At 35.6% G+C, this 18604-nt stretch overlaps 1 protein-coding gene across 2 annotated transcripts in view; it reads left to right on the plus strand.

Moving 5' to 3' along the window:
* The window catches only part of LRRK2 (leucine rich repeat kinase 2), a 132336-nt gene that overhangs the window by 67570 nt on the left and 46162 nt on the right, over window positions 1–18604 (plus strand). For both annotated transcript variants that reach the window (XM_059402899.1, XM_059402900.1), the window contains exons 29-37: window positions 1650–1879; window positions 2316–2443; window positions 3980–4198; window positions 8046–8247; window positions 9344–9432; window positions 15401–15588; window positions 16549–16703; window positions 17914–18060; window positions 18204–18395. In XM_059402899.1, coding sequence (XP_059258882.1) covers window positions 1650–1879; window positions 2316–2443; window positions 3980–4198; window positions 8046–8247; window positions 9344–9432; window positions 15401–15588; window positions 16549–16703; window positions 17914–18060; window positions 18204–18395 — 1550 coding nt within the window. The remainder of the gene's footprint in view (window positions 1–1649; window positions 1880–2315; window positions 2444–3979; window positions 4199–8045; window positions 8248–9343; window positions 9433–15400; window positions 15589–16548; window positions 16704–17913; window positions 18061–18203; window positions 18396–18604) is intronic.

Genomic DNA, 18604 nt, shown 5'->3' on the forward strand with positions numbered 1-18604 from the left:
ATTTAATTTGAAAAGAAAGACTGTCACCAGCTATGCTAAATCTGACTGCCTTTCATCCTACCTAATTGTTTCCCATGATTTTCCCCTCTGAAACTGGACAGATATTCAAATTAAAATTGGTTCACTATTTGGTAAGAATTTGTAGAACTACTTTTCAGTATGGTGTGCTATATTATCAAGCCACTATAATCTACTTTTAAATGTGTTTAACATTTTTAGAAGGGAGATACCTGGAGTGGTTTAGAAATTGTAGGCATCATTTTTTTTTAAAGATTTTATTTATTTTTTTGGACAGAGATTGAGAGAGAGAAAGAGAGAGAGCGAGTGCACAAGCAGGGGGAGCAGCATAAGGAGAGGGAGGAGCAGGGAGCCCAATGTGGAGGTCTGTCCCAGGACCCTACGATCATGACCTGAGCCAAAGGCAGACGTTTAAACAACTGAGCCACCCGAGTGCCCTGATCAGTTGCTTTTTTAAAGAATGACTTTTTCAAAGAATGCTGAATTCTTAGTAAATAGACAGTTGAACTATTGATATTCTTGCTTATTGATAATGCAAACAGAACTTAAGTTGTATGTGAAAAAATTATTTCAAACAGAACTTAAGTGGTATGTGACAATGATTTCAGTAATAGCAGACAGTATCTGATTTGTCAGGTTGTATTTTCTAAAGCATCAAACAAATTATGAAAAGTAATTGTGTCTTTTATTCAGATCCTCAGGAATGTTGGTCAGAGTCTTATTAGTTATGAGAATGGATCAGTCCATATTCCCTAAAATTCACATATGATTTAGTTTCTTCTCTAATTTTAGATTGTAGCAGCATTTTAACATAGTTAAGAATATATCTTTCTATAGCCAGTATATTTTTAAATTTAAAATCTAGTATTTAAAATGGTTTTGTTAGCCACCTGTAGCACTTCTGATTAGTTTCAGTTGTGTTTTCATTAAGATTCTTAGGAAAAATATCATATTATTTGCTGATAGTTTAATAGTGTACATGTATAATTTATAATATAACCAATATGTTCCCAGTCTCCATTTCCATTACATACCTGCATACATAATATATGTAAATAGATACATTATCTATGTCATATAAGAATATATGACACACATAGACACATATACCCAATATAACCTCACTATCAAAGTTTAGTGTAATAGTATGCATATATACTCTATTTTGCTTCTCTGTCATATGTAAAATTTTGTCCTTTGTAAAATTTTAGACCTTCTAATTTTTAGGGTTTCATTTGTGTTATTTAAAGAAACTCATATATAGATATATCTCATATATATGTATATGTATGCACACACACATATATAATGCTAATTAGTCCATAATTTTCAGCATCCTAATTAGTATTGCAAACATGTTTCGATTATTTCTGGTGATAATGTAACATGTCATCATATTTGATATTGTTACCTACCAATCATCAACCACACGGACATCGCTAACATAATAGATGCATTAATGTGTGTTCAAAGACATATACCTTGTTAGGTACATAAGCTGTGTAGTCTTTTGCATGCTCTGTTTTAGAACAGTCTGGTATTTTAAAGATTTCAATGCTTAAGAATTCACCTATGTCTTAAGTACACTGTTAAGCATTTTATTATTTCATTTTTGTATTTTCAAATACCAGGTTTCTTCAACAGCGGTTAAAAAAGGCTGTGCCCTATAACCGAATGAAGCTTATGATTGTGGGAAATACTGGGAGTGGTAAAACCACCTTATTGCAGCAACTGACAAAAACCAAGAAGTCAGATCTTGGGGTGCAGAGCGCCACAGTTGGTATAGATGTGAAAGACTGGCCTATCCAAATTAGAGGCAAAGGGAAGAAGGACCTCATTCTGAATGTGTGGGATTTTGCAGGTATTTATTTTGCTAGAATCTTTTACTCATATTTATCTTTTATTTTGGACAGGGATTTAAAAGCAGAGATTTTGTCCTGCAAAAGAGCTGGTAGGTACTGCAAAGAGACCTGGTAGATGCTATAGAATTATTCCAAAGCTCTTTACTTCTAAATTTACCCTTGCCACCAGCATGAATTCCATGGAGGGAAACGTTAGGAACCAGTAGGAGTCAGCTGAAGCTTAAATATTTGGTTGGTACTTGACACACAGGCTAACAGTTGTCAATCCTGAGAGTGAAAACCTAGTGTAGTCCTCTACGTATGTAGTGTCTGTTGGCTGTTTCTCTCTTTTTTTGTATGCTAAGTAGAAGATATTATCACCTAAAAAAAATTTTTTTTAAGGGATACTTGCCTCTTGTTTGTAAGGCTAAGAAAAAGTCTCCAATCTTTCTTTAGGTCGTGAGGAATTCTACAGTACTCATCCCCACTTCATGACCCAGCGAGCCCTCTACCTTGCTGTCTATGACCTTAGCAAAGGGCAGGCTGAAGTGGACGCCATGAAACCTTGGCTCTTCAATATAAAGGTCATCTGTTCTCACTATTTGAAAGTAGAAAATAGTTTTTTTGTGTGTGTGAAAGGTGATTTGTTTTGGACAAGCAGTTGCTTCAGTCTCCTCAGTTTTTTAAGAATAAAGTTAGAAGCACTAAAATTTTGAGTTGGAGAATTTTTAGTGTAATTAGGTTGTGACATGAAAATAGTGTGTTCCTTATTGGTAAATGTTATAGATACTTAAAAACCTTTAACCTATAAGAGTTGAAAATATATATGTTAAAGCTATTTTTTATTATTTTATTATATTTTCAGTGGAGGAGGGGCAGAGGGAAAGGGTGAGAGAGAGAGTTGTAAGAAGCAGGCTTCATGCTCAAAGACGCTGAGATCATGACCTGAGCTGAAATCAAGAGTCAGAAGCTTAACTGACTGAGCCACTCAGGTGCCCCTGATCATTTTATTTCTTAAATGAGTATGAACTTCTCTAATTTAAAATAAAATATACTAAGCAAAAGCAATCCACGCATTGTCATCTCACTGGCATGTGTAGTATCAATTACTTCAAATCTTACACTTTTTTTTTTTTTAAGATTCTATTTATTTGAGAGAGGGAGAAAGCATGAGAGGTGGGGGTGGGCAGAGGGAGAAGCAGACTCCCTGCTCTGTGGGGACCCCGATGTGGGACTCAAGCCCGGGACTGCAGGGTCATGACCTGAGCCAAAGGCAGTGGCTTAACCAACTGAGCCACCCAGGCACCCAAATCTTGTACTTTTAAATGATACGAGCCTAGTATGCTCTTATATTTGGCATCTATTTTTGTAATTTTTCCACTTTGTCCCTTGCTGTCATGCTTTTAGCTCTTCTTGATGTAGTACAGGTTTCAGAACTGGGATAAAGTAAGAGTGAGTGATGCTCTTTGAATGAGCTTCAGGGGGCTCTTTTGTGAATCACATCCTTGACAAGGTTTGTGTCAGGACATTTTAGCAGATACTTTGGCTGCCTACAGCTCAGTTTATCATTTTGGTAATTTTCTAACTTCCTTTTTTTTGTCATAACTAGCTAAAGTAAGTGAATATTATAGTGGCCATTGTACTTGCTTTAGTGCCTTTTTGTGTTGTTTTCCATGTGGACGACAAACTGAATGACTTCAAATTGAATGTAGGAGATTGAATTTATACAGCTAAGGAGGTGAAAAATATAAACCATATTATGTTGCTTTGGTACAGTCTTGGGTTTATTAAATGCTTATTTTATTTAGAAGTCCAAAGTACACTTACAGAATAACCCATTTTAAAGGCATAAAAGGAAAGAAGAATAGACTATTACTGTTATATCAGCTGCCTGAAAAGTGGTAAAACTTGGAATAAGAAGGGGCATAAGAATGACTTTGAAATGTCTTAAGGTCCACCTTCCCCCTAGATTTAAGGATGGAAAGATAGTTGACAGTTTCTTTTTGACGTCTTTTCTTAGTTCCACTCTACTGAATTTCCTAAAAAGTGACTATGAACAGAACAGTAAGCAGCCTTGATTTTGAAGCAAACACAAGAGTATTCTGTATCTTTTCCTGTAGGCTCGTGCTTCTTCTTCCCCTGTGATTCTTGTTGGCACACATTTGGATGTTTCTGATGAAAAGCAACGCAAAGCCTGCATAAGTAAAATCACCAAGGAACTCTTGAACAAGCGAGGGTTTCCTGCAATAAGGGATTACCACTTTGTGAATGCCACTGAGGAATCGGATGCTTTGGCAAAGCTTCGGAAAACCATCATCAATGAGAGTCTTAATTTCAAGGTAATGTGGTTAATGCCTACTGCAGACAGGTGGATACATTTAATTGTTTAACTGCCATGTTACCCAACTGTTTAGAGATGTCAGAAGTGTTGAGAAAAGAACAGCTATCTTAAAATAGTGGGTTCTGTCATAGATGTTAACATTATTAAATCACTCCAATTTTAAAGTTGCTTACTTATGCCATTCCTTATTTCAAATGCATAGAAATGGGAATAAAAATAATTAGAGGATCCTGAAGGAAGCTAAGAATGTCTGAGAGACTGAGAGAATGTTTCTGAGAGCATCTGAGAACGTTTCTGATGCCCTTTCTCTCACAGCTTTTTGTGATGATGATTCAGTCAAATACAAGTGGATATTAGGGGTCTTGAGATCATCTTTCCTCTTCTGTTTTTGTTGTTCTCCACTTGCTCCTTCCTTTTGGAGTTCCTGTTTTTTTTGTTTTTAGTTTAGGTTTTTTTTTTTTTTTTTTAAGATTTTATTTGTTTATTTGACAGAGAGAAACACAGCAAGAGAGGGAATACAAGCAGGGGGAATGGGAGAGGGAGAAGCAGCCTTCCCACCTGATGTGGGCTCGATCCCAGGGTCTGATCTCATGACCAGAGCTGAAGGCAGACACTTAATGACTGAGCCACCCAGGCGCCCTTGGAGCTCCTCTTTTATGTGCCTCTTCATCTTCTGTGCTGCTCCTTTGAGTCTCTTGTCACTGTGATGCCCATTCCACATATTTTTCTTCCCTCCATATTGTGAGATGCCTCTTTTCTAGGGTTGCCAAGATCAAGAATTTGATTTTCAACAATGTCTAAACAATTTTTTAGTTCATATAAACTGGATTTTCTATTTCAGAAATTATGTTTTGATTTCTAAAGTTCTAGTAAGCCAAATGTGTCCGTAGGTTCTTAAAACACACATAAATTGGTTATTGGGGAGAATACTCATTTTTAAAACTTTCAGGAAAAATAAATTTTTCCAGAGTTCTACAGATACCATGGTATAAACTGCACTGAAAATTCCTCACACAGTTCAATACGCCAAACCCGGTGGTGAGTTTCACAGTTAGTCCCTGTTGGTTTAGCTCATTAGCACTAATGATCAAGGCCATGGCTTATAACGAGGGTCCTGTTTTGCCTGGGCATTCCCAGCATAATTAATAGTGTCCCACTATGTTCTCAAAAGCATTCCAATTTGGATGATAAATTATGTGGTCACCCTGGTTATAATGTGTTGGCCAGTTAGCTTATTTTTGTTCCATTTTCACAGATTATGCTACTGTCTAAAACCTAATGGGCCATTTATAAATGTGTTGGTCTTTGTGGTGCCCGGCAAGAGAATTTGCATGTTTGTATCTTTCAACACATTTATCACAGTCACTAATGGCATCTTATGTAAGAAGAATGACATAGTATTTATTTGCAGATTTTCCTGCTCTCTTGTTGGACATATGATTAGAGAGTAGAGATTAATGTGACTTTTTTTTTTTTAAAGATTTTATTTATTTACTTGACAGAGATAGATCACAAGTAGGCAGAGAGGCAGGCAGAGAGAGAGGAGGAAGCAGGCTCCCCGCTGAGCAGAGAGCCCGATGCAGGGCTCGATCCCAGGACCCTGAGATCACGACCCGAGCCGAAGGCAGCAGCTTAGCCCACTGAGCCACCCAGGCGCCCCAATGTGACTTTTAAGAAATGCAAAATATTATACAAAAAATATTACACAAAATACACAGATGCACAAAATTGCATCCAATTAAAGAGTCTCTCTACCCAGGCAGTTTTCTTCTCAGACTATACCAGTACTTCTAGAACTTTATTGTCACTTGTAATATTTTAATAGCTTCTATTTTTAGTATATATTTATTATATATATAATTGTTATATATTTTATTATATATGTTGGCACATATATCATTTTTAAAGAGACTTCTTCAAAACAAAAAGAATAGTTTGTTTTGAAAAAGCCTGAATTTAGTTGAAACAAATAAAGTATGGTTAGTTTAGTTGAAGTATGGATAAACTGGTTAGTTCATCTGACTGGACTAGTAGCGCTTTAGCATGATAGCAAGTTACCACTAGTGATCAATAAGACCAGTTTTCTTGCTGCAGTTGTTAATGAATTCTGAAGCTGACACAAGGCAGTTAAATGAATGCTTTGAGAAATGGTCGCATTATCTGAAGAAAGATGCATATTGCTAGTGGTTGCAGCATTCTGGCATTTTAGTTTGAAAATCTATCTGATTGCTTTGCAGAATATTGGCTCTTTGAGAAACATTCAGAACCAATGAACCTGCCAGAACTTGAATATTCTTTCCTCCCTGACATGCTTCAATGTGTAATCAAATAGCAGCTTTTTTTAAGCCATTAGAGATTTTTTTTTTCCCCTGTCATTTGTTTTTCATTTTCTTCTTCTGTCTTGGCTCTTCTCTAATCTTTCCCTGTCTCACCCTTATTAACATGCGTTTATGCAAACTCTAGAATATTTTTTTTTTTTCTTTTTTGGCTCTTGGTGACCCTCTAATCAAGCTAAAAGGAGAAGTAGGACAAAACACAATTCTATGCCAACATTATCCCTTTCAATCTTGTCCAGCCCATTAGCAGAGCAGGATCCTCTGTTGGCCCCATAACTCAGCCCTATAAAATTCATCCCTTTGCTATGTAATTTGCTTTCTGTGAGAACCCTTGTTTACTTCTACATGTAGATTTTCTTTCTTGGTTTAAAACACTACCTTCAATATGAAGTTCTATTTTATCTTAATTTATAAATGATGAAGAGAGGGAAAATGAAAAGTGGAGATTAGTGGAATTATATTTAATTTGCTGGGGCACTGGATACATGAAAACAATTTTTCGAATGACTGGAGGGGAATATGTAAATAATAGTATGGCTGCTATGAGTAAAGCTCCTTAAGGTTCAGTTATGAGTAGAAAAAGAGCACCTAAAATCTGCATGTGAATGTGTAATAAAACCCAATTTCTGTTTATAATAAGTTAAAGAATTTAGAAATTGTCAGGTAAAAAGAATACAAGAATATATACCTGGGTTGAGAAACAGGGAGAGTTTGCCACCTGGTGGTTTTCAGAGGAATTTTAGTTACTGTTGTTAACAGTTGGATTTCTATTTAAAATCAGATTTTTGGGGGGGGAAAGTTTGGAAAATATTTTTTTATTATAGAAATTATGGTATAAAAGTCATTCTTTAAAAAAATTTTATATATTTCAGTTAGTAAACAATGATTAGATTACAAGTGTAACAGACCCCCAAAAATCATCTTCTTGTGTCAAAATCATTTGTGTTAAGATGAGTTATTTTCCCAAGTTTGAAGTGCCATGAAAAAGCATAGCTTGGGTGAGGAGACTTCATGTCTATCTCTGTTGAAATATACATTCCAATAATGCAACATTTTGCAAATAACAAGCACAAAATTTAATATTTTTACCTTATGGCATAGATATATTCATCTAATAAGGCCCCAAAGTTTTGTAATACTTACTCACTTCTAATGCTAGCATCTCTATTACATATATGTCTAATGTATTAGAAAATAGCAAATCCTTAATTTATGGTTAATAATTAATCCTGGGTTTTGTCATGGGTTTTCTGGATAGTTAAATATTTCAATATTATTTTGTTTGATAGTTCTTTCTAAATTGGCTTCTGTGTTTACATTTTTCTTATTTTAATATCATTTTATTTTTCACAGTTTAAATAGTTTCACATCACATTTTGATTTTATTAAAAAATACATTTCTAAATAGTATATCACTTCCTTAACAACTATTAGCACTGAATTTACGAACCATCTGACAAATACAGGAGTAAAATGGATTTTTACAGCTTGTCATTTGTAATTACACAGATCCGAGATCAGCCTGTTGTTGGGCAGCTGATTCCAGACTGCTATGTAGAACTTGAGAAAATCATTTTATCAGAGCGTAAAAATGTGCCAATTGAATTTCCTGTAATCGACCGGAAACGATTATTACAACTCGTAAAAGAAAATCAGCTGCAGTTGGATGAAAATGAGCTTCCTCATGCAGTTCACTTCCTAAATGAATCAGGTTTGTGGGTTTGTTACATATTTCTTCAAAGCTCCACTGTAGTCATTTATACAAATGTATCTGAGCCTTGTAAAGAATTTATATACAAAACTTAACAGAATATCCATAAGATTCTTTGATCATCAACTTTTTCCTTTTGAAAGGTCATCATGTGCAATCATGTTGCATTTTCATATGCTGTATTGTAGAGAAAACATTTAGAAGCTATCAAGGGCAGTAGTGGGAAGGGTGTCTGAGCAGCAGTTAAAACATGTGGGTTCTAGAAATTGACTTATCTATTCAGGAGCTTTGAGACCCCGAGCATGAGCTGAATCCTTTTGTAGTGTCAATTGAGTTTCGTGTGTGTGGAGTCATTTGTATACTATAAAGGGGATATTTGTATATTCCCTTTATAATTCATTTGTATACTATAAAGGGGATTATTATTGGGGTGGTCTAATGGGGCACTTAGAATATCGATGGTTGCCTGAAAGAATGGATCTTTTGAATGGCAGATCTTGCCTGTTGCATTGCACATAGTCAGCATGATCTCACAGAAGAAAACACTCAGCCCAGCTTCTGTGCTATATGGTTACTTGATCCATATGACCTTGCTAGAATGTGTGAGTTGGTTTGTAATACTAGAGTCATTGACCAAGAAGCTTCTTTTAATCCGTAGATTCTGTTGTGTGAAAAATGAATCTTTGCATGGATTATAATCTGGTTTTTTTCTCTTATCATTCTTAAACCAGTAGCTTTCTGCACTCTTCTGTGTTTCTTAGCTATATTTGAAAATAAGGTATCTTTGTAGAATATACTTAGAAAGCTAAAAGATTCTGTGAATTTTTTTATTATTTGTAAATATATGCAAGACAATGCATGCCATTGTCTCTAATTTGCTTATATGTGATCATTTTATCTAGTTAAAAATACCTTATAATATTTGTACTTTAGAGCCCGGGAACTGGGATGCCCAGGTTCTAGTCTCAACTCTTCCACTAACTGCTGAGATTTCCTCATCTGTAAAATAAGGAAGTTGGACTAGAGTCTCTCTAAAGCCCCTTGCTATTTGTGTATTGTAGATTCCATGTTACATTGTTTGATTTTTTTACTACAGGGGTCCTTCTTCATTTTCAAGACCCAGCATTGCAGTTAAGTGACTTATATTTTGTGGAACCCAAGTGGCTTTGTAAAGTCATGGCACAGGTTGGTGTCTGGTATCTTTGTGGCATGGGGGTAATGATTGAAGAGAAGCACAATGATTGAAGAGCACTGAGCATTATAGATTTTGTACTCAGTTAAGGTAGAAAATCCTGTATGTGTAGAATACTGTAGAACAATTCATTTAGAAGACTGCATTAAGTAGAGCTTCATGGAAGAAGGGAAGATGATTGAGGATTCACTTCTATATCTTTGTTTATGACTTACAGACAGATGTTGTATCACTGTGTTCCACAGTGCTTTTCTAGACCCTGATGACACTTTGGTTTGGTTATTGCTATAGTCAGTTGAATGGAAGCTCTATGAAAATCCTTGGGGGCAAATATACTTAAGAAAATTGGATTGATGAGCATAAAACCTTTAACTAGATAACATGGAGGGGAGTTTTCCCTCTTGAGTGGACTATAAGCTCAAAATTGCTCACAGTTTTGGAAGCTGGATGGTGATGGTTATGGCTGTCCTTTCTCCATTTATATTTATGTTGAAAAAAAATTTCTTCTGCCAATGATAAATCAATTACCAATGAGTTTATTTAATTAGTTATCATAACCCATCTCTATAGTTGCCATAGAAATCCATTCAAGCAGAATATCCTAGCTCAGTGTTTCTCAGTGTCATTACTATTGAAATTTTGGGCCAGATAATTATGTGTTGTACATTGTAGGATGATTAGCAGTTATCTTTGGTCTCTACCACCTTGATGCCAGTAGTATTGCCCCAAATGTGTCCGGATATTGCCAAATATTGGTGAGGGTGCAAAATCCCCCTGGTTGAGAACAGCTGCATCTAGCTTAATCATGAACTGAAGAGAGCTGGGGAGGCTGTGTCTAGCATGTTTACTCACTGGCAACCATTTTGTTTGTGAGCATAATTTACAGTTTTTAACGTGACTCCCTGAATCTCTAAAATAATTCTACTTTTTTGGATTAAAATAATCTCTTCTAATTAAACCACACAGTAATTAAAATCCCTTCAGATAATTTTGAATGATGGTTCCTAAATTTTGTCTAAGGGGAAAAAAAGGAAAGTATTTTGGAGGGGGAACTTATTTTGGGCTAAGTCCTATTTCATGGACCTTGAGAGCATATTGAAACATTGCTGGAAGTGGCAATTGTAACATGACAGTAGTGATTATTTTGGCAGATATTTTTAAAGTAGGTTTTCTTCCTTTTGCACATATGCCATGAGGAGTGCGATTCCACTCATTTGGTAAATGGGAATGAAGCTGGTAAAGTGGTCAAGACCACAAGCTCTGGAGTCAGCATGACCTGTGTTCAAATTTTTTCTATATCTTTCCTAATTTTGTGACATTTATTAATATTTTAAGCCTTTGTTTCTTCCCTCATACCATAAAGATAGTTACAATATTATTTTCTGTATTGCTTCCCTAACTCACTGTAAGTGAGAAGTAAATGGTAGCTAATTTTATGTTTGAGTTACTTGGTAATTAAATAAATTATTTTAAGAAATTAAAAAAACCCTTCAAAATTATAAGGATGCATCCATATAGTTTTGGAAAGTGTGCCAGGTACAGAGCTAAATAAAAAATATGTGTAGGTGGGTGTGTTCTGTACAGGAAAGGGAGTTTAAAATATACCCTGAGGATTTTGTTGTCCTAAATGGCACACTGTTTTGGAAAATAACTAAAGTCTATATAGTCAAGAAAAGGCTAAAGTTACACTAAAAAGTGATGTGCTTCCATGGGAATTGGGAATATTTAAAGTTGCATAGATATGGATAATGCAGGGGGCATATCTGATTCAGTAGAATAAAGAACTGGTTTGCATCAGAATCACCATCTTTTAACAAAAGCAACCTTCCACCATAACCACAGTAAAAATCCCTGAGGATTCATGGGGTAATTAAGTTGAAACTTCATGAAAGTTCGTATTAGCATAGTTATACTATAAATATAATTTAAGTAAAAATTAAGTCAAGAATTTGAATACTTCAAAGTTACATTGAAAGATAAATCTAAAGAGTCAGTAGAATAATAATCTAAATTTCTTATTAATTTAATAAATACCATCATTTTTATTTATACTGATACATTAAAATATAATGTTATTTTCACCAAGACTTAAAGAGAATGAAAACTATGGTCAACTGAAGACAAGAATGTCTGGTCTGACACCCATCAGAAAAAATAAATACAGGTGTTCACTACCATGAATCATCGAGGCAAGGAAAGAAACAATTTCATGGTGCAGAAGCTCTAATGAGCCTACTCACCCTTTCTGTGCCCCAGACTATTGGTTCACTAAACTTATTAAAAAAGTTTTCATTACTGCACAGGGAAGTTTGCAAAACTCATTTAACCATGTGACAAAAGAGAGATGAAAGGGACTTATTGAATTAATCAGGTGGAACATTAAAGAAAGAGTTTGCATAGCAGTTTAATCTTGACAAAACCTTGGGTGAGGAATTTGGAAAAATTTCTTTCTTTGCATAAGGGCATAGATTAGTATTGTAAGTTACTAGGCTGAAGGAATATGAGTTCTTTCAAAGGTGATAAAATTAAGATAATGTTTCAGTTTTTTACTGCTATGTAACAAGATACCCCAAAACTTAGAGAAAACAAGTTAACTTGGAGTAAAACATCAATATTTTCTTGTTTCTCACTGTTCTCTGGGTTGGCTGTGCTCAGCTGTGCGGTTCTGCTCCACATGGCATTAAGGTTGGCTTGGTTCGTTGAGCCAGGTGGGAATGCCCAAGAGAGCTACACTCACACTTTTGGTGTATTGGTTCTCCTCCATATGACCATATGCCCATTCCTTTCATATGACCAGTCCTTTCAAAATTTGACACTTAAAATGTCACTTCTGCCACATTCTAGAGATGAGAATAACCAGAAAGCCCATCCAGATTCAAGAGGAAGAGAAATGAATGGATTTCTTTTCTTTTTTTTTTTTTAAGATTTTATTTTATTTATTTGACAGACAGAGATCACAAGTAGGCAGAGAGGCAGAGAGAGAGAGGAGGAAGCAGGCTCCCTGCTGAGCATAGAGCTCGATGCGGGACTCGATCCCAGGACCCTGAGATCATGACCTGAGCCGAAGGCAGAGGCTTTAACCCACGAGCTACCCAGGTGCCCCTGGATTTCTTTTCTTGAAGGATCAAACACCATGCATATGTAGGGAGAGAAAAAATTCACGTGTCCGTCTTTGGATACTATTTACTACAAATAGTGGTAGCATACAATAGGTCTACTAAAAACAATCCAACACAAACCTCTATTTTAAAATCAATATGTCTAGGGGCTCGTGGCTGGCTCCGTCAGACGAGTGTACAGTTTTTGATTTTTGGCGTTGTGAGTTCAAGCCCCATGTTGGGTGTAAACATTACTTAAGTAAATAAATTTTAAAAAATTTTACAAATGAAGTCAATGTGCCTAAATTGACAAATTAGAAGAGGTATGCCATAATGGCTAACATATAAGTGTTACTTGTGTACTGTTCAAACATTTTCTCATGTAATTCTCAGAGCAACTCTTTTAAATAGTATTATATTAGTCTTCATCTTGAAGATGAAGAAATTGATGGGCAGAGAAGTGAAATAATTTATCCAAAGTTACATATTTAGAAAGAAGTAGAGTTAGGAAGTAGTCAAACTAAGTAGTTTGACTCCAGTACCTATAAAACTGACCCCAGGATAAAGTGCTCCAAACTTTATTTTCCCCCAATTCTGTCATCCAGCAATTGGTTTGATACCTGCAATGTTCTAGATATTGTTCTGCTGTTGGGGCTGTAAGCATAGAGAAAACAAGGCTCCTGCATTCACGGACTTGACATTCAGCTGGGAGGAAATAACCAATAAATAAACACTTAAAATGTCAGGTGGTAGAGTGCTATAAAGAAAATATAAAGTATGGTTGGGAATAGAGTGTGAATTGTCAGACAAGGTCTTAGCAACTCTAAAAATGCCAGAACAGCAAACAATTTTCTTTACCACCTAAATTATAAGAATGTCCTGGGCTATAAAATGCACAATATGGGAGAGGTCCCAAAGTGCAGTTTTTATTATTTAATGACCCATTTATATATTATCATTAGACACAATTATGTTCAGCCAGTCATGCATTCATTGATTCAATAAACATTGTATATACCAAATAGAGATACAAAGATGAGGGAGAGAAGCCTTTGGGCCTAAGGATTTTACAATCCAATATTTCACCCAACTGCATGATAAAATGCATAATGTATGCTCCTATTGAAGTATCCCTTACATGTTAAAAATCTAAAGAAATTAAGCACGAGCCTTTTAAAATTTTTTTTAAAGATTTTATTTATTTATTTGAGAGAGAATAAGTGAGAGAGAGCATGAGAGAGAAGGTCAGAGGGAGAAGCAGACTCCCCAGGGAGCTGGGAGCCTGATGTGGGACTCAATCCTGGAAGTCTGGGATCATGACCTGAGCTGAAGGCAGTCGCTCAGCCACTGAGCCACCCAGGCACCCAATCACAAGCCTTTTTAAAAGGTGATGGACATTGGGGAGGGTATGTGCTATGATAAGTGCTGTGAATTGTGTAAGACTGATGATTCACAGACCTGTACCCCTGAAACAAATAATACATTATATGTTAATCAAAAAATAGAAAAGAAAAAAAGTTAATTTGGCTAAATAAAATGAATAAGAATATATGGATAGTTGTGGCTAACATATGAGGGCTTATCATATGCTAAAAATTGTCCTGTCACCTTGCATGACTCACTTGTCTTATTTCAGGGTCATGGCAATCTAAGGGACAGTCACTTTTGTTATCTGATTGAAACTGTGGCTTAAGGAAATTATATACCTTTCTCCGGATAACACAGCTAGTACTAGAACCTGGATTTGAACCTGGGTTCTTCTGAATTTATACTTTAGCTGCTATGATTATGCTCAAAGCTGATTCTATGGTCTCTATGGTAGTATCATCTGAATTTCTTCTTAAATAAAACAGATTCTCTGGGCGCCTGGGTGGCTCAGTGGGTTAAAGCCTCTGCCTTTGGCTCAGGTCATGATCCCAGGTTCCTGGAATCAAGCTCCTCATTGGGCTCTCTGCTCAGCAGGGAGCCTGCTTCCCACCGCCGCCCCCCACGCCTGCCTCTCTGCCTACTTGTGATCTCTGTCTGTCAAATAAATAATAAAATCTTTAAAAAAAAAAAAAGCTTCCAAATCTTAAAAAACAAACAAAAAAACAGATTCTCAAGCTTCATGCCAGACCTATGGATCACGACTCCGAGTGGAGGCCAGCTTTGTTTGAGAATCACTAATAGACTCTACTATACTACCTCCCTTCTCATTGATAGAAACCATTTTCTATTCTGTAAATGTAAAGTAACATTTCTATGGCAAACCTATAGTGAGAACACAGTCTGGAAGATAATTTCCCTGTGAATATATTGTGGATGAGACTATAATAAGGATGGGGGGGTGTTGGTGTTGGTGTTGGATTGATCTGTTAATTAGAGCTGGGAAAGCTTAAGTTTCATTGACTTCAGAGGCTCTCTCTAATTTTGGATTTGAATTCATTCTCTTAATTTAATGTATCTTTTGTGGAGGAGTGATTGCTCCACTGGGCTTCCAGGTGGCATGGCAGCTAGTAGAGAAATTAGGTCCTGTGTTATACCTGACAACATTAGAATTGTTCTGATCACTTTCACCAAGCAAAGAGACACAGAATGCTTTGAATTCAAAACTTTTCAGAAAATAGGGGCACCTGGGTGGCTTCATCGTTTAGTGGTTTCAGCTCAGGTTATGGTATTGGTTCCTGGGATCCAGCCCTGAGCCCTGAGCTCCATGCTGGGCTTTACGCTCAGCAGGGAATGTGCTTCCCTGTTCCTTCTCCCTCTGCCCCTCCCCCTACTCCAGCACATACTCTGTCTCTAAAATAAATAAATAAATAAATTTATTTTTGAAAATTTTCAGAAAAGAAATTCTAGTGATTTTTTACAAGTTTAAATCTTTCAGATTTTGACAGTGAAAGTGGAAGGCTATCCTAAACATCCTAAAGGAATCATTTCACGTAGAGATGTGGAAAAATTTCTTTCAAAGAAAAAGAGATTTCCGAAGAACTACATGTCACAGTACTTTAAACTTCTAGAAAAATTCCAGATTGCCTTGCCAATAGGAGAAGAATATTTGCTGGTTCCAAGCAGGTAAACTTAAACTTAAAAATTCCGTTACCCTTAATACCCCACCGGCTATAAGGGTATTATACCCCACCGGCTATTATACGTTTTAATTGTCAAAATAACTTTGGTTTATAGTAAGTGTACTAATGTTTTTGTTTCCTGTGTATACTTTCTACTGAAATGTAGCATTTACTTTTAATGAAAACACTATATTTGACATTTTTAAAGTAGAGTAGATGACTTGTTTTATGTATGTAATTACTATTTGGTTAAGCACTGCTTTAATTACTTAAGAAAGGGAGATAGTGATTAGTGTGTGTGTGTGTATTTGTTCATGTCTGTCCTTACATGGCAGCCGAGAGAGTTATATTACACAGGTTCTGGGGGAATCACTTCTTGGCCTTTTGGCTAAGATCAAGTGTAGACATGTTCTGGGAAGACAGTGAGTTTTCTTCGGAGAATTTATGGCAGTGAATTTTCTGAGGAAAGCAGTCATACAATGAAGGCCTAAGTTCTAATCCTGTATTATAGAAAATTTTCTTGTTGCTTTATATTTTCTTATTGCTGGGAAATGTTATAAGGTGTATGACCTTGAAAAGTACAAATTGCATTGATTGGTAGATGCTATCCAATTCTAAAAATTGAATATTCTAAAAATACACATGTGCTTTTCATAGGACATGCATTTTTTTCAAGTTTTGTATAATCCCTTAAAACTTACCTATGTGTAACTAATTATAATTATTTATTAGTGTAAATAAGTTTGCTGAAAAAAATTCCTGCATCTGAGCATGCATTTGAATTGATTGAGTAGCCACTGAATTTTTGAAGAAGGAAGGGCATATAGCAAAAGAACATTATAAAAAAGTGCAATTGCCTAGAATATTTATCTTGAGTTCATTGATTTTAGGGAGTAAAACACTTTGCTTAACGTGGTTGGGTGTTCTGTGAAGCTATATAGTGCTGATGTCCTTTTCTCTTTAGTTTGTCTGACCACAGGCCTGTGATAGAGCTTCCCCATTGTGAGAACTCTGAAATCATCATTCGACTCTATGAAATGCCTTATTTTCCAATGGGATTTTGGTCCAGGTTAATCAATCGATTACTTGAAATTTCACCTTACATGCTTTCAGGAAGAGGTACGTATTTAATGAAGACTTACTATTTGAAAAGTTAGGGGAAAAGCATATTAAAATTGTCATGTCATTTTCACAGAGCTTACTTATTTGCAAGGCCACTGAAAATCAGAAAATAAGCTCATAAAACTTTGGAGTAGCCAAGATAAAGAAAGACACAGAGACTCACATACATAGATGCAGTTTGTTGAGAGGAAATTTCTCAAGTCCTCACTCAAAGCCTATTTGTTTTTATTTTAGCACATTTATAATAAGTAGGAATATCTTGCTTTCCAAGGCAAAGTAGAGTAGAAGCAACAATTTTAGAAGGTAAGATTATAGGAGTAATTGATGTAGAAACACACACACACACACAATAAGGAAAGCTAGAAGTGACTATCACTGCAATTCCAGGGAGTTTTACTTAATAGGTTGTGACCATTCAGACCATTCAAATGCAGAGACTTTAATAGTTCTCTTCTGCACGATTCCTTGAGTGACTTACAAAATAGAATAAAAATGAGTGTTTATAATGCTAGCTCTTTCTTCTGGAAGAAAGAGAGATCTTAGTGTTCCGAAGGGAAAATATCATTTTGGGGGTTTAAATCAGCATTATGTGGGCGTTACTGTATTTTGAAATAAACCTTATCTTGCAATTAATATAGGTAATTACATTGCATTAAAACAAAATATTCAGGAAGTTATGATTTTATTGTGACAACCAACCTCCTTTTAAGAGTTTTTTAAAGTTATCAGAGTTTGGGGTGTTTGGGTGGCTCAGTTCTTTAAGCATCTGGTTTAGTTTCAGCTCAGGTCATGACCTCAGGGTTTTGAGATCAAGCCTGCTTAAGATTCTCTCTCTCTCTCTCTCTGCCCCTTCCCACCTACCACTCTCACTCTTTCTTGCTTTTAGAAAAAAATATTGAAAGTTATGAGAGCTTATTTATGATTCTTTTTCTTCTATTAAGCATACTAAACTATTAAACATCATGAGCCTGAACTCTCTCTTGGGTTACTTTTTGTTTATTTCCTTGCAAAATTAAGGCTAAAATACTTAATTTCATATGTAATAGATATGGATGGGTGCTTGCATCATTAACAATTCCAGCACTTTGTTTCAAAACAAATATATCTCTATTAGTTACTTTTGGCATGTTCAGTGGTTTTTCTGCTCCTTTAATTTATGGAGTAGTTTATAATTAATGGATACATTTGGGTCCATTTAAACTTTCAGAACGAGCACTTCGTCCAAACAGAATGTACTGGCGACAAGGCATCTACTTGAATTGGTCTCCTGAAGCTTATTGTCTGGTAGGATCTGAAGTCTTAGACAATCATCCTGAGAGTTTCTTAAAAATTACAGTTCCTTCTTGTAGAAAAGGTAAGGAAATTAATTCAAAACTTTGAATTATGTCACTAAAGAAATTTAAACATTGAAAAAAAAACCCCAAACTGTAGTTTCCAGCTTTGAAACAGAATATGGTTCAGAGGGGGTGTTGATGAGCTGTCCTTTGGATTATGTAGGCTGTATTCTTCTGGGCCAAGTTGTGGACCACATTGATTCTCTCATGGAAGAATGGTTTCCTGGACTACTGGAGATTGATATCTGTGGTGAAGGAGAAACTCTGTTGAAGAAATGGGCATTATATAGTTTTAATGATGGTGAAGAACATCAAAAAATCTTACTTGATGACTTGATGAAGAAAGCAGAAGAAGGTAGTGTTGATAGAACTTTTTAATGTTTTTAACTGATATTTTCAATATTTATGGAGTTTTGTAATAAATGTAAAAATTATTCTCGTATGAGTTAGGGAATACTATATTCAATTAGAGTGACAGCTGACAAAGATGGATTATATTTGTTACCAAGAAAACATTTGTATTCTAGATTCACAACATTTTTGGTTTGAGAGTTTGAGTATTGG

Source organism: Mustela nigripes, chromosome 6, assembly GCF_022355385.1.
Source record: "Mustela nigripes isolate SB6536 chromosome 6, MUSNIG.SB6536, whole genome shotgun sequence".
Classification (NCBI taxonomy): Eukaryota; Metazoa; Chordata; class Mammalia; order Carnivora; family Mustelidae; genus Mustela; species Mustela nigripes.